Source organism: Callionymus lyra, chromosome 16 (genome assembly GCF_982586985.1).
Source record: "Callionymus lyra chromosome 16, fCalLyr1.hap1.1, whole genome shotgun sequence".
Classification (NCBI taxonomy): Eukaryota; Metazoa; Chordata; class Actinopteri; order Syngnathiformes; family Callionymidae; genus Callionymus; species Callionymus lyra.
The window spans coordinates 12025007-12042064 of record NC_141833.1 but is presented as its reverse complement, the minus strand read 5'-3'; the positions used below and the strand labels follow the sequence as shown (position 1 = coordinate 12042064).

The following is a 17058-nucleotide window of genomic DNA, read 5'->3' as shown; positions in this document are numbered from 1 at the left end:
CCTTTTTGTTTGTTTTTTGAAGCTCCTAGGATGTTTACCACATTATGAAACTCTGAAAGTGACCATGCTAAAATGTTTCAATGAAAAAACTAATGTTTTCACTACTATTAGTTACTATTATCTTTGGTACATACATCTTGTACCAGGAGTTTTGAAACTGAAATTTAATGTAATTTAATCATCACTTAATTTATATTTGCAGTTGAAATATTTATAGTCATTATTTTCTTTTCAATTAGGTGGAATTTTTCAATATTATATAAAATGTATATATTGGGCGATATTCAAGATTTTATAAAAAATATATATATATATAAACAGGGTTTCCCGAAAAATTGACATAATTCGCAGAGAATTCTTGTTCAAATACCCCCATATTTCTACTAGAATGTTTTAAAAAGAGATCAATATTTTATTCATTTCACTCTTGTGCGGCCTCCGGGTCAACTTGACCCAACAACAGAAACATTCATCACCAACAGAAAAAACTGAGCAGACGACGAGCAAACACGTCAGGAATTCTTGACATGTCACGCAAACTTGACGAACACGAGTTCGACAAACGTCTAATTATTCAAAATAATAACTTGGGACTGAATTGAAGATTAGCTTAAACCTGAAAACAACTATTTCCACTGCCTTTCTTGAAGATTACAATCGATTCTCATTGTGTTCGTATTTTTGTCCCAAACAAGCCTCTGTACTATAACGTGTTACATCATCAGTCTGTTACATGTTTTTCCTGCTTGCTGCTGCAGTCACAGGCCTCTGCTTCCGCTCGGGTGAGAACTCTACAAAGTTGAATTATAAGTTTAAAACTAGCAGCATTTGTTAAGTCGTATTGTCGTTGATCTCTTTCGAGACAACGAAAAACATTCCTGTGAGAAGTAGTTTCCTAGCAGTAGAGGGACTTCTTTGTTTGAGTTGAAAATGGAAGCCGGCAAGAACTTGAACACTGGTTCTGAGTCTTATCAAAGTTAATGTTCAACCGACAAGTTTGATGAACTTTCCTCTGCATCTGAACTGAGACTTTATATTTTTATATGCTTTTTCTTAAAGGAAACTGGTGCGAGACGTGATCTGGAGATATGCCTGCACTATGTTGTGACTCGTAGCCGGGGGGGGGGGGGAACTAACCAATATAATGAGTCAGGACGAGGACGAGGACGTGGGTACGGGACTGAGGGACGTCTACGAACTGCTGGTCGACGCGCCTCTGGATCGGGTGACAAGCCTGACATTCCAGCTGGGCGAGTCTCCGGCAGAAATGATCGTGCACGCCTTTTGCCTGATCATTCTCCGGAGGCGGGAGCAGGCCCTCAACAAACTCCAGATGCTGGGGGACAGCTACCACGCTCAACATCTGGCGGGGATCTTGGAAAAAAGTGACGGTGATTTAGCGGATTTCAGAGTCGCTCTGGATGTAACGGGAGAATCCCTGCAAGCTCTGGCTTGTGTTTTTAAGGTCCTGTCAGAGCAGAGGCTGTGCGAGCCTGTGCAGAGAAACCTGGCCTACAAGAGAGCCCTTTCTACTGACAACCAGATCTGTGAGGATCTGGAATATAATAGACTCAAGGAGGAAGCCAGAGATGTCTGCGGGCCCGAGTTTGCCGTGTGGATGTCGTCCCAAAATTCCCTTTCTGGTCCTTGTGGCAGCGTGGTCGAAGGATCCCTGAAAGTGTATCAGGATTCAACCAGTAGGATCCGGTCCCTACAGGCCAGCTGCCCCGAACCGTCATACCCGTCTCATCTGGAGATAAGTGCACCCCCCACCGACATAGTGGAAGACAATGAAATAAGCTCGGGACAAAGCCCAGGCCCTCCTCTTCAAGTGTCCGGTGACTCCCAACAATCATCCGTACAACCCTTTCCTCAACCGGAACCATCTTTAAAGACGGGTCACCCCGTTGAAAACAAGAAGGTCGATGACCCTAAAACAAGACCTAAAGCCGACGGTCCGCCACAAACGGCGAACGTCGGTCTCGCAAAGACATTATCTTCGAGGAATTCTAGCGGTCCGCTCTCCGAAGAAGAAGAAGACGAAGAAACGTTCTACCCGTTCGTCATCCTGCACGCCCCGGAGGACACGGACGACGCCGAGGACATGAAGGAGAAGATGGAGTCCATCATAGGCACCGACGGGGCCACCTTCTCGGAGGACTTCAACATCCCCGGGAGGAGCGCCCTGAGGTGCATCGAGGACGCCATCAACAACTCCGCGTACACGGTTCTGCTGCTGACTCGGAACTTCAACACCCGCATGCTGGAGGTCAAGACGGACACGGCCCTCATCAACTCCATCACCAACAGGCCCAAATACAACACGGTCATCCCTCTGTTGCCGTCCAAGAACGGTCTGCCCAAAGAGATGATTCCCCCCGTCCTCAAAACGCTCGTCCCGCTGGAGGAGAACAAGAGCTTCGAGAAGAAGTTAAAGAAGGTCTTCACGCCGGCGAAGCTCAAGGCGCAGCAGAGACAGTGGACGGAGCGGCAGAGAAAACGGCAGCAAAGGCACCTGGTCCAGAATCAGTCGCCGGAACATGTTTTCAGCTTTCATGAGTTCGCGGGATCTTCACAGACACATCCCAGCATTCATATCGAAAACGCCAAATACATTATGATTGGCAATGATTCCCGTATGACGGTGGATCATGGATGTGCCTCAGGAGATGATAACTAGTGGAGAGACTGTTCCAAAAACATGGCTAAGAAGAGGTCATGTTAAAGACGTTTAAAACTTATGTTCTCAAATGTTGCACATTTAATGTAGGAAAACACTTTGTTCTCATATCCATACACCACCAGCAGGAATAAAATACTTTTCTTGAGGTTCTTGTTTTGATTTTTTTTAGAGTTAATGTATCATTGAGGTCAGAAATAACGCATGAAACTGAAACTATTGCTCGAAACAGGATTCGTTCTCAAAACTGAAACTGTCATGTCTTTTATCTGAAAAGAAAAGTTATGATTAAGTCGTTTAAATGTATGACTTACCTATTGTACTATTTGGAAGAATCTCCGCTAAACATCTCAGATGATTCGTTGTATTTTAGCAGCTAATTTAAGGTATGGATTGAGATTTATAGTCAGGGACTGCCATCTATTGACCAAAGTAGTACAACGTCTAAGAGCCCGGTATGCACTGACAAATGTTCACCGCTAGGTGGCGGTGTCGCACTGCCTCTTGTACGCTCGTTCATTCATTTTCTACAACTTAAACAGTATGTTGTGAAAAATGTAGGTCATGATAGTGTTTGTTTATTATATAATAAAAGCATTCGAAGCACATTAAGAGAGCTGATATTTATGCAGTAGCTCACACACTGTGTTTTATACATTTAAAAATAAAGGTATATGAATAAAGTCCAGCTATATATATATTTTTTTGCTTGATCTAAATGGACCTCAGCGTATATGTTGCAGCGGTTAGAAGCCATACAAGTGAATAATGATATGTTTAAAACTTTCCTTAATCCACACAGATATTTGGATTTTAATTTTCATACATTTTTATTTGATTTATGTTAGTGTTAACTGGGAGGAAATCACAAAAAAATACACTCTTGTCTGGTTAGGATGATAACCAATCAGATTAAATACAAGATTAAGTTGCAGAATTAATAGCCATATATTATAGCCTATTATTTCAGAGTTTTAAAGTATTTATCCAATAACTTCTGCTGGGAAACCAACCAAATCCTTAAGTCTTAATACATTTTTATTAGCTCAGACATGGGTAAAGTGAGGCTTGTGGGTGATATTCGGCCCTCTTAATGTAAGAGGCCCTTGTGAGGTTTAAGTATAATAATGTAACTTTGTCATTCACCATCATTTAAATTTTAATTTATTACAATTGTTTTATTTATTACATCATTATTATTCATTTATGTATTTAATTCAACACAATTAGATTTTCTCGTTTTTGTTTAAGTCCTTTTTTGAATTTCTTTTCCCGCAAAAATAATTTTGAAGTAAGTTAGATATAAAATGTCCATTATCATATTTATTTATTTATTTTAAATATATACAACATAGCATATTTAGTTTATGAATGTAATTGGAAAAAGTACCTCTATTTTCATTTTGTTATAGATTTGTTGGGGGGTTTTGTTCCTTCTTTTTATTACAAGAGTCACAACATATAATGTGGCCCCTGAGGAAATTGCCCACCACTGTTTTATCTTATTCATTCATATTCTTTCAACTGTTTCTTTCCTGATGGAATGTTAAAATGTCTTTGTCCTGGCAGGTAAACTCTTAACACAATTGTACAACATGAAAAACAATATAAAAAGAAGTCAAATAGAGAAAGTGTATGTATGATAAACAGGGAACTTTTTGGATTAACTTTAATTCAAAGAAACAAAACAAGAAGAAAAGTCTAGATATAAGTCAAATAGAGGATGTCCTCTAATGGACAGTATATATATGGAGAGAACTAACTAATTAATTCAAAATAGCCCCCAGATGTGCACGGAGTCTCCCCTTAAATTGTTTTGACTTTGTGACAGTAATGAATAGTGGGTGGATCACGCATGCGCACTGCGCTCCATCCCCAGTTTCTGCGCGGCAGGAAAAGCGCAGGAGACTCTTCGGCGGAGAGCGAGAGAAAAAAAGGGAGGAATAAAGGAGAGGAACAACATGTACGACATCACGTTGTTGTCTTCGTAGCTCGGATTTATTATCTCGAGGACATCAGAGCGTTTTTCTCTCTGCGGCGGATCTGCTCCGTTATGTCGGCGCGCGGTCAGGATGTGAGGAATGAAGGAAGTCTGGAGGAATCCTGCTCCTGAACCACGTCTGTCCTGGTCCTCCTCGTGAGCCCTGATCGGATCCCTCAGGTCCTGAGTTGCTCGATTTTTTATCCTCGTAAAAAAAAAATAGTATCTGCTGCGGTCATTGGTTCTGGACGGGATGTGATCTACGACCAGGAGAAACTCCTCTTGGAAGAACCAGAGCCTGGAAAAAGATGGGAGATGCTGAAGACGACAGAGGGATGAGAAGGACCTTCATCGTGCCCACCATCAAGAGCTTCGACCACTACGACTTCAGCAGGGCCAAAGTCTCCTGTAGCCTGACCTGGCTGGTGGCCAAGGCGTTTGGATCGGGTAGGTTGGGTTTCTGCTTCCATTTAGAACCACTTTTCACGCCATAATAACATGAAAGTTTTCCTGGGAAAGTCTATTTAAAATGGTTGGGTGAGTTAAAGTCGCAGTGTGTTAGAAGGAAAACACTGGTCAGTCCTGGTCCAAAAAGAGACCCATCTTCTAAGACCCTGTCATTTCTAACCGTTAGACCATCATTGACAAGGAGTTCCAAAGTTTAAACCAACATACATCAGATTTAACATTCAAAATCCAAAGAAAGTTTGATAATATTGGCCATATTTTGGTTTCAGATAAGTAATAATAAGTAAGAAAACTGCCATGTATAGTCAGAATATCCTTAAGAGTCAAGTCAGTTAAGGAGATTAAATACTTCAATAACTTTTGCTCAAGTACGCGATCCAGGCTCTTTGGATTTGTGTGTTTCTAGATTATCTCACAGTCAAAGTTAAGCTTGACAAAAGCTCTTGGAAGTCATCTGCAGTTGTAAACAAACACCGCTGAGTCATCCCCATATGTATCAGGGGAAAGCTATTTTTTTATGTTTCGTTTAATCGCCCAACCCTGCTTGTATGATCGCCCAGGCCTGCTTGTACTACATCACTTTTACTTCAAGTCTGGTCTTTTAATGTTTTCAGGACAAGCTGCAAGATGAGTTCTTCAGTTGTTATGGCTAGTACTTATACCTGTAGAGAACCTGTTTTGGTTTAATGCGAATTGTGAGCCCAGAAATATATACGTACCATATGTATGTAACCATTGCTGTTCAACGTATACTGACCAGATAAAAAAATAAGTGTTGGTTCTTCCATCCAAGCTTGCTTAAAGTATTAAAATAAAAGTCTAAAAGTTTATAGCTAGACTAAAGTTTGGTACAGCTGGACACAGTTATCTGGTTTTTCTAACGTTCAAACGGCAACATTCGCTGGTAGAAAGAGTAACAACAACAGCGAATTCTCTGCGTCAGTAGTTTTTCCGTACCCATGACTGCCTGTCAGCTCTGGCCGTCATTCCCGGTGTGGTCTGGAGTAATTGTAGCCTGGCCCTCATGCTCAGATGTTCCCAGCGTCTAATAAAGCCATCCCGACCCAACTTCCAGCGCTGTGTTCCATCGCAACACAATATAAGGTCAGGAATATAAAGGATGGACTTCATACTCAGTCAGCCCTCTATGGCCGGGTTTGTTCTGGAGGCAGAAGAGCAGAGGATGGAATTAGACAACAAACTTTTTTTATATAATTGATAAACTGCTGATAAAATGGTGAATTCCCTTTTTTATGACCTAGAACGATACTGGGAGCATAATGCTAAAAATCCCTTAGACGGCAAGTTTTATACTATCGTGGAAAAAGAAACTGTCTTCTCTGTCTCTTGTTAAAAACCTATTTATCTCTGCTGGTGGCAAAAACTCTCTGTTCAGACTGAACTCTTTGTGAGGAGATTGTGTTTTTGAGACTCAATGAGACAAGACATTCTTAGCTATATAAATAGAATCATGTTTTTTTTTACATTTACTCTGAAACATCAGGATCTTTTCTACGACGTGTACAATTAGTTTAAACAATTATTTAGCCTGTAATAAACCGAGAACACAAACAAACAACCGCGGTCATGTTTTCCTCTAAACTTAAACGGATATGCTGGCCAACAAAAAACTTTCCCCTGGAATGTCTCAATAGTTATCTTGACTTTAAACAGTAGAATGTATGGACACGATGACTTATTTTTCCTCTTATCTTTCATAAAAATCGATGCTCTGAGACTCGGAAGAGACGCTATGTCACCGGTTATATAAATAAAGTTGTGTATTTTGAATGCAACACACATGGATCACTATTTTCCAAGATGGTGTTCCACGCTATATTTTTGGGACAGGGACCAAGAAAACCCATTATGAGACTGAGAACCTAAACAAATGGATTCAGGTGTGAGTTGAAGCCATTGAAATGGTGGTGTTTATTTTTCCCCACAAATATTACATTCCTACATTTATATTAATGTTTTAATCAAATCAGCCTTTTAAACGATAATCATATGTAGTATTATGACAACTGGATGTTTGGATCAAATCCTAAGAGCTTATAAGAGTAACTAAAGGAAGAAATACTAAGTCATTTGAGCTCTCTACCTTTGTTGTCATGGTTTCCACAGCAGTACTACAGACCGAAAAGATTAAATATAGTTTGATTTGAGTCGTAAGGATTACCAGTGAAAGCAGCGATAGACACTAAAGTAAAGAGAAACAGACCCAACCTTGTCTCTACAAACTCACTCCACTGTCTGTCAACGATGAGCTCCAACGCAAATCCAAATATGACACAGAAGACACAAGCGAAGGTACAGGATCTACACGTGGGAGAGTATTTACTCAGAGGGAAAACACAGGAGGAGCGTAAGAGAAGCAAACCAACATTGGAAAGCAATATAGGACCAAATGGTTGCTGAAAAAGTGGAGTAAATGTGCCGAGTTGAGGGTCTCTTGGAGACCAGTCTTATTCGCCTGCACTTCCTGAGGCAGCTACTTCCTGTCAATTTCCTCTTTGATGGTCGACACAAAAGAGATGGGTTTTCCCTCGAGCTGACATATTTTCATACCCTTCGCTGTCCAAGTGTTTTCAAATGTTAGTAAGAAAGTAATTTATATTTACAGAGCGCTTTTTCCAGACCAGGGTCACAAAGCGCTTAAACAATCAAAACAATACTCAATAAAAACACAGGAGTTCCAGAAAATGATTATTATTATTATTTAATCGTGTTATTGTCGCTTTAGTTAAAACTTCTAAAGCAAAAAAAAAAGACAAACAACTACATAAAAAGTGTCATGAGACTCAAATCAACTTGAAGAATTCTTAGGTTTCATCTGTGAAGATAACTCCATCATGCTAACCTATTTAGCCGCGATGAAATAGCATTAGAGTTTAGATCCAGTCAACAAGATTGTTGACGTCTTCTCGAGCGTCCCCCTTTTTGAAGACTTTATCTCCTTCTCATGATCCCACAGGCTCGCTCGAAGGGAACCGACCACAACCACTGGAAACTTGCTGAGGTCTGATCACAAGCGCCATGTGACTTTATTTTTAAACTTACACCCGTTGAGTTTAAAGGGACGACAGAAGCAGAAAGAGAGAGAAAGAGGGAGAAACTGCACCTTTTTTTCTAAGATGGATTCCAAAAGTTTGGTTTCCCCTTTAGTTTGATGCAGAGGAAATGACCCTTCTGCACCAGGAAAACACTCTCATGCTGGAACATATTTGTCTTCATCCCATTGGTTTGGTAGTAAACACACATTCCAGTAACTCACAGGGCCGGATTTTTGAAGTTGTGTTACTAAAAAAGACAGAACTTTACTTTGACTATATCTACGAATGGAGGCTAATATAAGTGAAGCCATTGATGTTGTTAGTTTTATTTAAAAGATATGCACAAAAAAACTCGAATTTAACTTTATTTTATGGTCAAAACCTGTTGTTCAAAATGCAGGGATTCACCTTGTGATATCTACCACAAAAAAGTGTGTAATCTCGACTCTTTATCAAACACACACACTCAAGTTTTTGTGCTCACAAGACAACGGTCCTCTCCAGCAGACTCATGATTTTTGGTTTTCTGGTCGGATCATCTGGTGAGAGAAGTGTAGACCATGTGACCTCTTCAACCGTAACATGAACAATGATTTGATCTTTTTGTTATTATAAGCCAGCGATTCAATGGGAGACGACAAGTGTCACAACTACTCATTAAAGGTTTAATCTTCTTTATTTCCCAACATATTTCAATACACATTATTGTAGTTGAAACAATTAAATGTTAAAGAAAAACAGTGGAAGACAATAAAAATGCAAAGAAGGAATAGTAAAACTTAGTAAAAACTATTTTAAAGGGGACTTTCTTTTGTATATACTGTATTTTCTTTTATAATAGTTCCTGTAATTTGTATTGTGTTAAGAAAAAAGAACAATTCAAATGGATAACTTGTTGATTTCTGCACTTTTTCTTCCATTTTCAGATGATATCAGACGGACCAAGTGAGCACAAAAAATTGTTGCCCAAATGTTTAAAATGTTGTTTTTTGATGGCTCGAAAAAATGTAGAATTCAACCTATTTTAATCACTCAAACTTTAAAAAAGGCCAAAAATCGACATCTCTGAAAATGGAAAAAAATGTCGGAATACTTAAGTATAATATCAGACGGACCATGTGAGCGAAAATCGTTTTTGCCCAAATTTGTAAAATGTTGTTTTTCGAAGGCTAGAAAAAAGGTAGAAACCGACCTATTTTAATCACTCAAACTTTAAAAAATGGCCAAAAATCAATATCTCCGAAAATGGAGAAGAAATGTCGGAATACTTAAGTATGATATCAGACGGACCACATGAGCGCAAAAAATTGTTGCCCAAATGTGTAAAATGTTGTTTTTTGAAGGCTTGAAAAAAGGTAGAATTCGTTACATTAATTATTAGCCCATACTGGATTATCGTTTCCTCATCAGTAACAATATCTTTTTTCTTCTTGACACAAATCAGATGAAGTACCGGAGGACCTGGCGGACCCCTTCTACCGGGACCAGTACAAGCAGGAGCACCTGAAGCCTCCGGTGGCTCTGCTGCTCCAGTCGGCAGAGCTCTACTGTCGGGCGGGAAGCCTGATCCTTCGCAGCGATGCCGTCAAACCTCTGCTGGGACACAACGCCGTCATCCAGGCCCTGGCCCAGAAGGGTCTTTACGTCACGGACCAGGACAGACTGGTGACGGAGAGAGACCTGAGCAGCACGCCCATACAAATGGTGAGTTCGGAGGTCACACGTGTGGAGGTACAATGATCTGCTGCCATAGTTTAACTTGTTGAAGTGCCTTGAACAGTGGACGTTCTAAACGTCAAAATCACATTTGTCTTCTTATGTGTCGGTGTCAGTGTGTCTGGCTGCTTTCCCCTCATTTTCTTTGTCACTTTGAGAGAAACAAACACTAATGACTGGTTTTCCAAAAGCAACTCATGACTCAGTGTTTGGGCTTATTTCGGACAAACTTGTGGAAGTTCAGACTCTTGAGTGTTTGGCACTTTTTCAGACACTCGTTTGAAGAACGGATAATTCAATCTAACTCAGTCGTATTCGGGTCATTCGTCAAATGTTGTCGAGTAGCTTGAATAACTTTAGTGTAGTAATGAAGGCGAGAGATAAATACATAAATAAAAATACAATAAAAAAGGGATCAATACTATGTAATGAACATAACTGGATTCCTATGCTCTGTTTTATTTATATATTTATAAAAACATGTGCAACAGTTATCATATAATAATTACAAATAAATGAAAAACACCAACACAAAAAGCAATGATAGGTGCTTAATAAAAGCAGGAACTGAAGTAATAAAAATGGTCGATATTTCCAGTGTATACGCTGGAAAATAAAACAGATTCAGAGTTGAACTTGAATTAGATAAAACTATATACAATCAGTTTAATGTGTAACAGAGACCTCTGCTATATTCAACAATCTCATTGGCTGATAAGCCCTGGCTTCAACTGTAGCCATGAGTATGAGAGTGTTAATGGAAATTAGTGAAGGGAGGAGAGGAACTTGTTGAAGTGATTCTTGATATTATTCTTAATCATTCGTGGTTACATTTATGTTTGTCACAATATTCAACTTGAATTAAGGGATCATTTTGATTGACTATATTAGAGGAGTAAGTATAGGATGTGTAATATAATATAAATAATAATACATTTTATTTTTCAAGGAGCCTTTCACAGCACAAAGAGATTAAAAAGTCACAGTGAAAAAACAAAAGCACAGTAAGGCTGAATTAAAAAATAAGTAGATGTTCAAAAAGTTAAAAAAAAGTATATTTTAAAAGATAAAACTGCAAAACATGAAATACAGGGAATAGGAGTAGATGGTGAGGTGGATAGAGGAGGATGATCTAAAAAATTAAAAATTAAAAATGACAAATAATGCATGATTGAAGTGTTATATAATACTGTTTTTTTTACTCTATTATCAGATCATGAGAAGAGCTTTTGTTTAGTACGACGTTAGCCGTCCTCGGCGACGTCAATGTCAACGTGAGCTCGCAGGTGGTTGAAGATCTTGTGCTACGAGGCGTCTGCATTGCAGTGCTGCGCCTCCTCCCTCCCTCTCTCTCTCTCGCTCTCTCCCTCCGACTCTCCCCTTCTGTGCCCTTCTTGGTCGTCGCCGCCACATCTGCCCACATTTGAATAATCCCGTCATTCCCTCGCCCTTTTTTTTTTTCTTTTTTGCAAAAGTCTTTCTTCTGTGCTGCAGGTGATTTAAGCTTCAACTGTGTGAAGCTGTTCATCCTCCATAACTGTTTCATCATCTTCCTTTCGTCCTTCACGTCATGAGACACGTCCAATGTCATTCAGGGTCTTGACCGTGGGAGTCATTTGTTGCAAGTCTTTAAATCCAAATAACATACTAAGAGCTAGATCTTTTTACCAGCTGCATGTGGTAACAGGTTGTGACTGAAATGAGTTGAAAATGTCCCACCACATTTTTTTCACCTTAAATCTACCCCCTAACAGGATTTGGGAGTACAATTTTGATATAGTTTTTTCATCTTTTTGTGGTTTTGTCAATTTATCTTAATAATCTCTGTCGTCTCTTATCTTATCTTAAACACTTGCATCTGTGTCTCCTTCGTCGTATCTTTTTGATCAGGGACGCTAAAAGATTGTTTAAACGTGTTCCTTTGGCAGCTCAATAACAGTATCCGGTGTCGTCTTGACGTCGTTTTTTTTAGAAAGTATTTACCGGTCCACGTTTCCAACATTTCGTCATATACTTGTTGCATTCATTTCTTATCCAGATTGAACAAAAAAAATGCTGATGTCATTCTTTAACACTTGCCCTTGGAAATGAATCTTGAATCAGTGATGGTTTTTCTTCCTACGACAAAAGCAATATGAACTATATACACAGGAAAAATATATATATCCATATATGTTTATATGAATGTAAAATAAAGTCATGTACTTGGCTAAGGGGAAATAAATACAAACAGAAATGTGTATTTAAATAACAAAAAGCCTATTCCCAACAACTCTATTACTGACTTTCATTTGTTTAAACTATTTTAGTAACAATAACAATGTTTTACTGATAAATATTGTTCTTTTCTGTCTATAAAAACGTCCCAAAAAAAACTAAAAAACTTGGGCCGACACAAAGTAATCGGTATTAAAGATTGTCTTGGTGAGAGGCTCGGAGTAAAAGCACTTAATATTGGCGTATTGAAATTAAAAACTCGGCTTACTTGTCTTTCCCAATAATTGACAAAATAAATATTTGCCTTATAAAGGTTTGCTCTCGAAGGTGTTCCCACGGTAACCGTCTCAGTGAGTATTTGTGGATTCAGCATGATAATTTCAGGCCGCAGTCGTCAATTTTTGGAAGGACTGCAGGAGGAAAAAAATGATGACCTCGTGCTTTTCCAAACCATGAAATAACTGGGGATAGTGGGAGGAGCGTGGAGCTCCTGGAGAGGACGAACGCATGCTGAGGGAAGAGAAAAAAGGGTGGGTTGCGCTTCCCATTGGCTGTGTTCCAGTTGGAACGAGGAAAGTAGAGCAACAGATGAGAGGACGTGGTGAACGTCTACAGCCTGATAAATGAGAGATTCCGTGAGTAGGATTCGAAAGTGAGAAAGGGTGGAAAAAAAAGGAGGGAAAACTACTGCTGCATACTGGAGGGTGGAGCCTGGATTCATGTCCACTGCACAGCTGAGACCCTCCCAGAGCTGCTGGAGATTTGACGGACCTCTTTCACACTCACTGGAGCAGCTCGTTCCTTCTATCCTCACCTTCTCTGTCTCTCTAGTTCCTCTTTTCAACACCGTTATGTGAATTATTGTCTTTTCATTCCGGCTTTCAAAAGTTATTACACTATAGTATCACAATTATTTACCTCTTTTTTATGTGATAAGGCTTTTCCTGTTGTTTTATTCAAAGTTATACTTAAAAAATCTATTAAATATTTTGCTTCTCTTTTTTATAACATCATTTTTAAATTATGTTGCACTGAAATAGCATTTTATTTAAAATGATTTTGGTGTTATAGTTCTGACACAATGAAATGTAATTTTATTTGTATTAATTATTAATTATTTATTAAAATGCTATTTTATGGTAATGTATCCTATTGCCCTATAATTTATTGTAGTATATTTAATTAATCTTTATTCCATTCATATTATTTCCTTTTTATATTCTGTACTGTCGCCACAACGCTGGCAATAAATATTTCTGATTGTAGTTCTGATTCCAATTAAAAAAACAATACTAATTACGTAACAAGTAAAACTACATGTATTCAATGTATCCTGTTTAAACCATCTGATAATAACCATCATTTTATGATTATCCTTATTTTTATTTAGTTTTGCTTTGCTCTATTTTAGTGAATTAAAGTTATTTTACAACAACTTTACACAACTTTAGTCTGGTATTTAATATTTATGTTCGCTGTATTTATTATTAATTTTCTCTTTTTATTTTCTGGTTGCTCACAACGTTTCTACCTCTTGTTTTTTTCAGTTTAAAAAAAGTCACCTAGTGTCATTGCCACATCATAGGCTCCAGACCACTCTTTGAGACCTAGTGTGTGTGCGGGAAATGTAGTATCTTTTTATGAGCACATGAAGTACACACTGGACATGTAGTCGTAACACCGACAATAAAAGAACAGAGTCTTGGACCGAGAGACAAATACAAAACGTTTGATTGACAACCTACTTTGATTATTTGTTTGCACAGGTGTAAGAAGATTCTGCGTCGAGTGCTTTGATCAAAAGTACACAAACACACACCTACCTACGTTCTCTTCATCCTGCTCACGGACAGACTTCACTTCTTTGTCGTGTTTGGCCTTATAAGGCGTGACCGTCTGACTGAAGGACGGGATCACGGCCGACACAAGGCTTTAGAAGATCTCAGATGTATTGTCAACAGACGGTCTGTTGGTCTATAAGCAGGAGCTTAACTCACCGTAAATCAATCTACATTGTATGTGTCCATTGATGTGATTTTTCAATGGAGATATTTGCTCATCAGAATTTATCAAGTGGTTTGAATTGTTACTATGATGCTCAGTAAGATTACAGTAGGTCACATGGTGTTGTGAGCAGCTGTGTTAGCAGAGTTAGCAGCTAACTGTAGCATTGAACATATGAACCGGCTTAAAATATAAGATCAGGAAAGGTAATGTTCAATTTTATTGATCAAAAATGTTACTTTCAATAAATATGTTTACAAGTATGTCTTGTAGCTAAACAGCAGGATACTTTGTAATGTTTGTAGCTATGTTAGTGCTTTAGCAGGGTTAGCAGCAAAGCTGTTGCTAGCATCAAACATCAAGTTAACTGGCTAAAAACATAAAAATTAGACAAATGTACTGTAATTTAATCCCATTTATTTAAATATTACCATTAGTTAATGTCTCAATTGTGACTAGTCCCTGTCAAGAAAAGTATGTCTAGGTTAACAGTAAGTTACGATAGCATTTTAGCTAAGTTAGTAGCATAACTGTACTTTTTTCAATTTTATAATTAACTATAAATATAAAATGAGGAAAGGTTATGTTCAATTTTATTGATCAAAAATGTTACTTTAATTAAGTATGTTAACAAGTATGTCTTGTTAGTAAAGAGAAGGTTACTTCAATGTTTGTAGCTATGTTAGCGCTTTTGCAGAGTTAGCAGCTAAGCTGTTGCTAGCATCAAACATTTAATTAATTGGCTTAAAACATAAATTGAGAGAAATTTATTGTAATTTAATCCCATTTCTTTAAATATTACTATTTGTTAATGTCTTATTTGTGACTAGTCCCTGTCAAGAAAAGAATGTCTAGGTTAACAGTAAGATACGATAGCATTTCAGCTAAGTTCGTAGCATAACTGTACTTATATTCAATTTCATAATTAACTATATATATAAGTAAAAATGGGGAAAGGTAATGTTCAATTTTAATAATCAAAATTTTTACTTTTAATAAATATGTTTACAAGTATGTTTGTAAGTAAATAGCAGGTTACTTCAATGTGTGATGCTTTCTTAGCGCTTTAGCAGGGTTAGCAGCAAAGCTGTTGCTAGCATCAACTATAACTAATTAACTATAACTATATATATAAAAAGAGAAGAGCTATTGTAGTTCAATTATACTATATATATAAAATCTGTTGAATTTAAAATGGATTATGTATTTTCCTAGTTACTCAAGAGTCTTGTTAGTTAGCATCAAACTACGTATGCTTACAGGATTTTGATACACTTGACATGTGAAATGTTACGTTGTAGTGATGTGGTTGTTCATTTAACCACACTATTCAAATAATTCATGTTTCTCATCGTACAATATGTACAGTGTTTACTTGAACTTTTAAATGTTACACGTTTTGCTATAATTGCGCCAGCCTTAATGCAACTTTTGTTCAAATGTGTTAAGTATTCACCATACAAGTTAAAAAATATGAGTCTAAAAACACAATTTCTTGGCTGAAATTATGACAGATTTGGAAGTTGTATGGAAAAATTATTCTGAAACAGTTCAATGGCTAAACAGGTCCATTGGACTTAAATGATAAACATCTGTAATGGACTCCATTCTTAAGATAAGCTTTTTAAAATATCCCTGTCTGATGCTACCATTCTGTTAAGAAGTTTATTAAAGTCTAAACTAATCTGAATTGTGTCTTTAGGTCAAACCAGTTCATAGCTTTGTGAAACTACACTTGGAAAACGATCATTTATATTACCTGTCTTTAAAGCATTAGTTTAGTACGTAGTTAAATTGATTTGTGTCGTTCTACTGAGTGAGCAGGAAAACACCGAGCTGACAACAATGAGCACCTGGAGTTGTAGCGGATTTATCTGTTGAAGGAAACACTTGCACATGGAGGGAAGTTCTGACTCACCCGCTGAGTGTCGTGCTTGTGTCTATTAGCTTTAGGCACCTGGGTCGCGGAGACTGTAGATGTTTGTTCTGGTAGTTTGGGCCTGAATGGATGCCGAGGTAAAGCACACGTCAGCACCTACACAAAGAGCCCAAAGGTTTTTGAGGAGGTGTGACAGGAAGGGGAAAAGGGGAAGGTCTGGCCATGTCGGCGTGTGATTAGAAAAGGCCACGAGAATGTCACGCTTTGAAAGATGTTTATGCCCAACGAAAATAGAACATGAGGTCAGTAAACACAAGCGTATGGTTTGTTTCCCCCCCCCTGCAGACGTCCCACCTGGCTCTGATCGATACCCTCATGATGGCCTACACGGTGGAGATGGTGAGCGTGGAGAGAGTTATGACCTGCATCAATCGCTTTTCCTCCCCGGCGCCGAAAGACGGCGACTTGCAGGAGCTTCCGTACGACACGGAGGACGCCATCACTACGTGGATCAATAAGGTAACACTTTCACCGAACGCCAGATCGACTCCTAATCCGGTTGAAATTGACTTCTTCGTGAATTAAAGCAGCACTTTGCTTTAATGTCCTGTCAAGTGAATAGTTAAAGGAGGCTATTAAAGTGAGATTATTTAGACAATTTATTGCTGTAAGTAAAAACTCTTTAAGTACTTTTAATAAACGTTAAAAGGTTGGATTATTTTGTGTCCTCAGGTCAATGATCACCTGCGAGACATTTTGGTAGAAGAGCAGAAGCTGAGAGAAGCTTCCCTCCAGGAATCCTCCGCCGCAAATAAGGTAAACAATCTTAAAAATCTCAGACTCAAAGAGCTTTCAAAGGGTTTTAATTCATTGCAAAACTTCAAAAAGCTAAATTGATAAAGCTGCCATCAAAGCCATGAAGCAGTTGTTACACTAGTGCCTATTTTAAGAGTTTACTGATAATAATTGGGAATTATTTTTATCTACTGACTCTGAAGTTGAACTGGGAAGCTATTAGTTATAGGATTTCTAAATTTCAAAGTTGGATTGATGTGCA

The 17058-nt window shown here is 38.2% G+C and overlaps 2 protein-coding genes across 5 annotated transcripts in view; both read left to right on the top strand.

Annotated features, from left to right (window-relative positions):
- Nucleotides 1-734: 734 nt before the first annotated feature.
- ticam1 (TIR domain containing adaptor molecule 1) lies at nt 735-2828 on the top strand. The gene is made up of 2 exons (XM_087810783.1): nt 735-782; nt 1060-2828. The coding sequence occupies exon 2, from the start codon at nt 1145-1147 to the stop codon at nt 2678-2680; it is 1536 nt and encodes a 511-aa protein (XP_087666909.1). The 5' UTR covers nt 735-782; nt 1060-1144; the 3' UTR covers nt 2681-2828.
- Nucleotides 2829-4578: 1750 nt separating this feature from the next.
- Nucleotides 4579-17058, top strand: part of camsap2b (calmodulin regulated spectrin-associated protein family, member 2b) — a 29991-nt gene continuing 17511 nt past the window's right edge. For all 4 annotated transcript variants that reach the window (XM_087810551.1, XM_087810549.1, XM_087810550.1 and 1 more), the window contains exons 1-4: nt 4579-5108; nt 9630-9889; nt 16347-16520; nt 16734-16817. In XM_087810551.1, coding sequence (XP_087666677.1) covers nt 4970-5108; nt 9630-9889; nt 16347-16520; nt 16734-16817 — 657 coding nt within the window. In that variant the 5' untranslated portion in view covers nt 4579-4969. The remainder of the gene's footprint in view (nt 5109-9629; nt 9890-16346; nt 16521-16733; nt 16818-17058) is intronic.

Bases quoted from the DNA above. Each gene is read 5' to 3' on its own strand.
- ticam1 (XM_087810783.1), top strand. From the start codon at position 1,145: ATGAGTCAGGACGAGGACGAGGACGTGGGTACGGGACTGAGGGACGTC.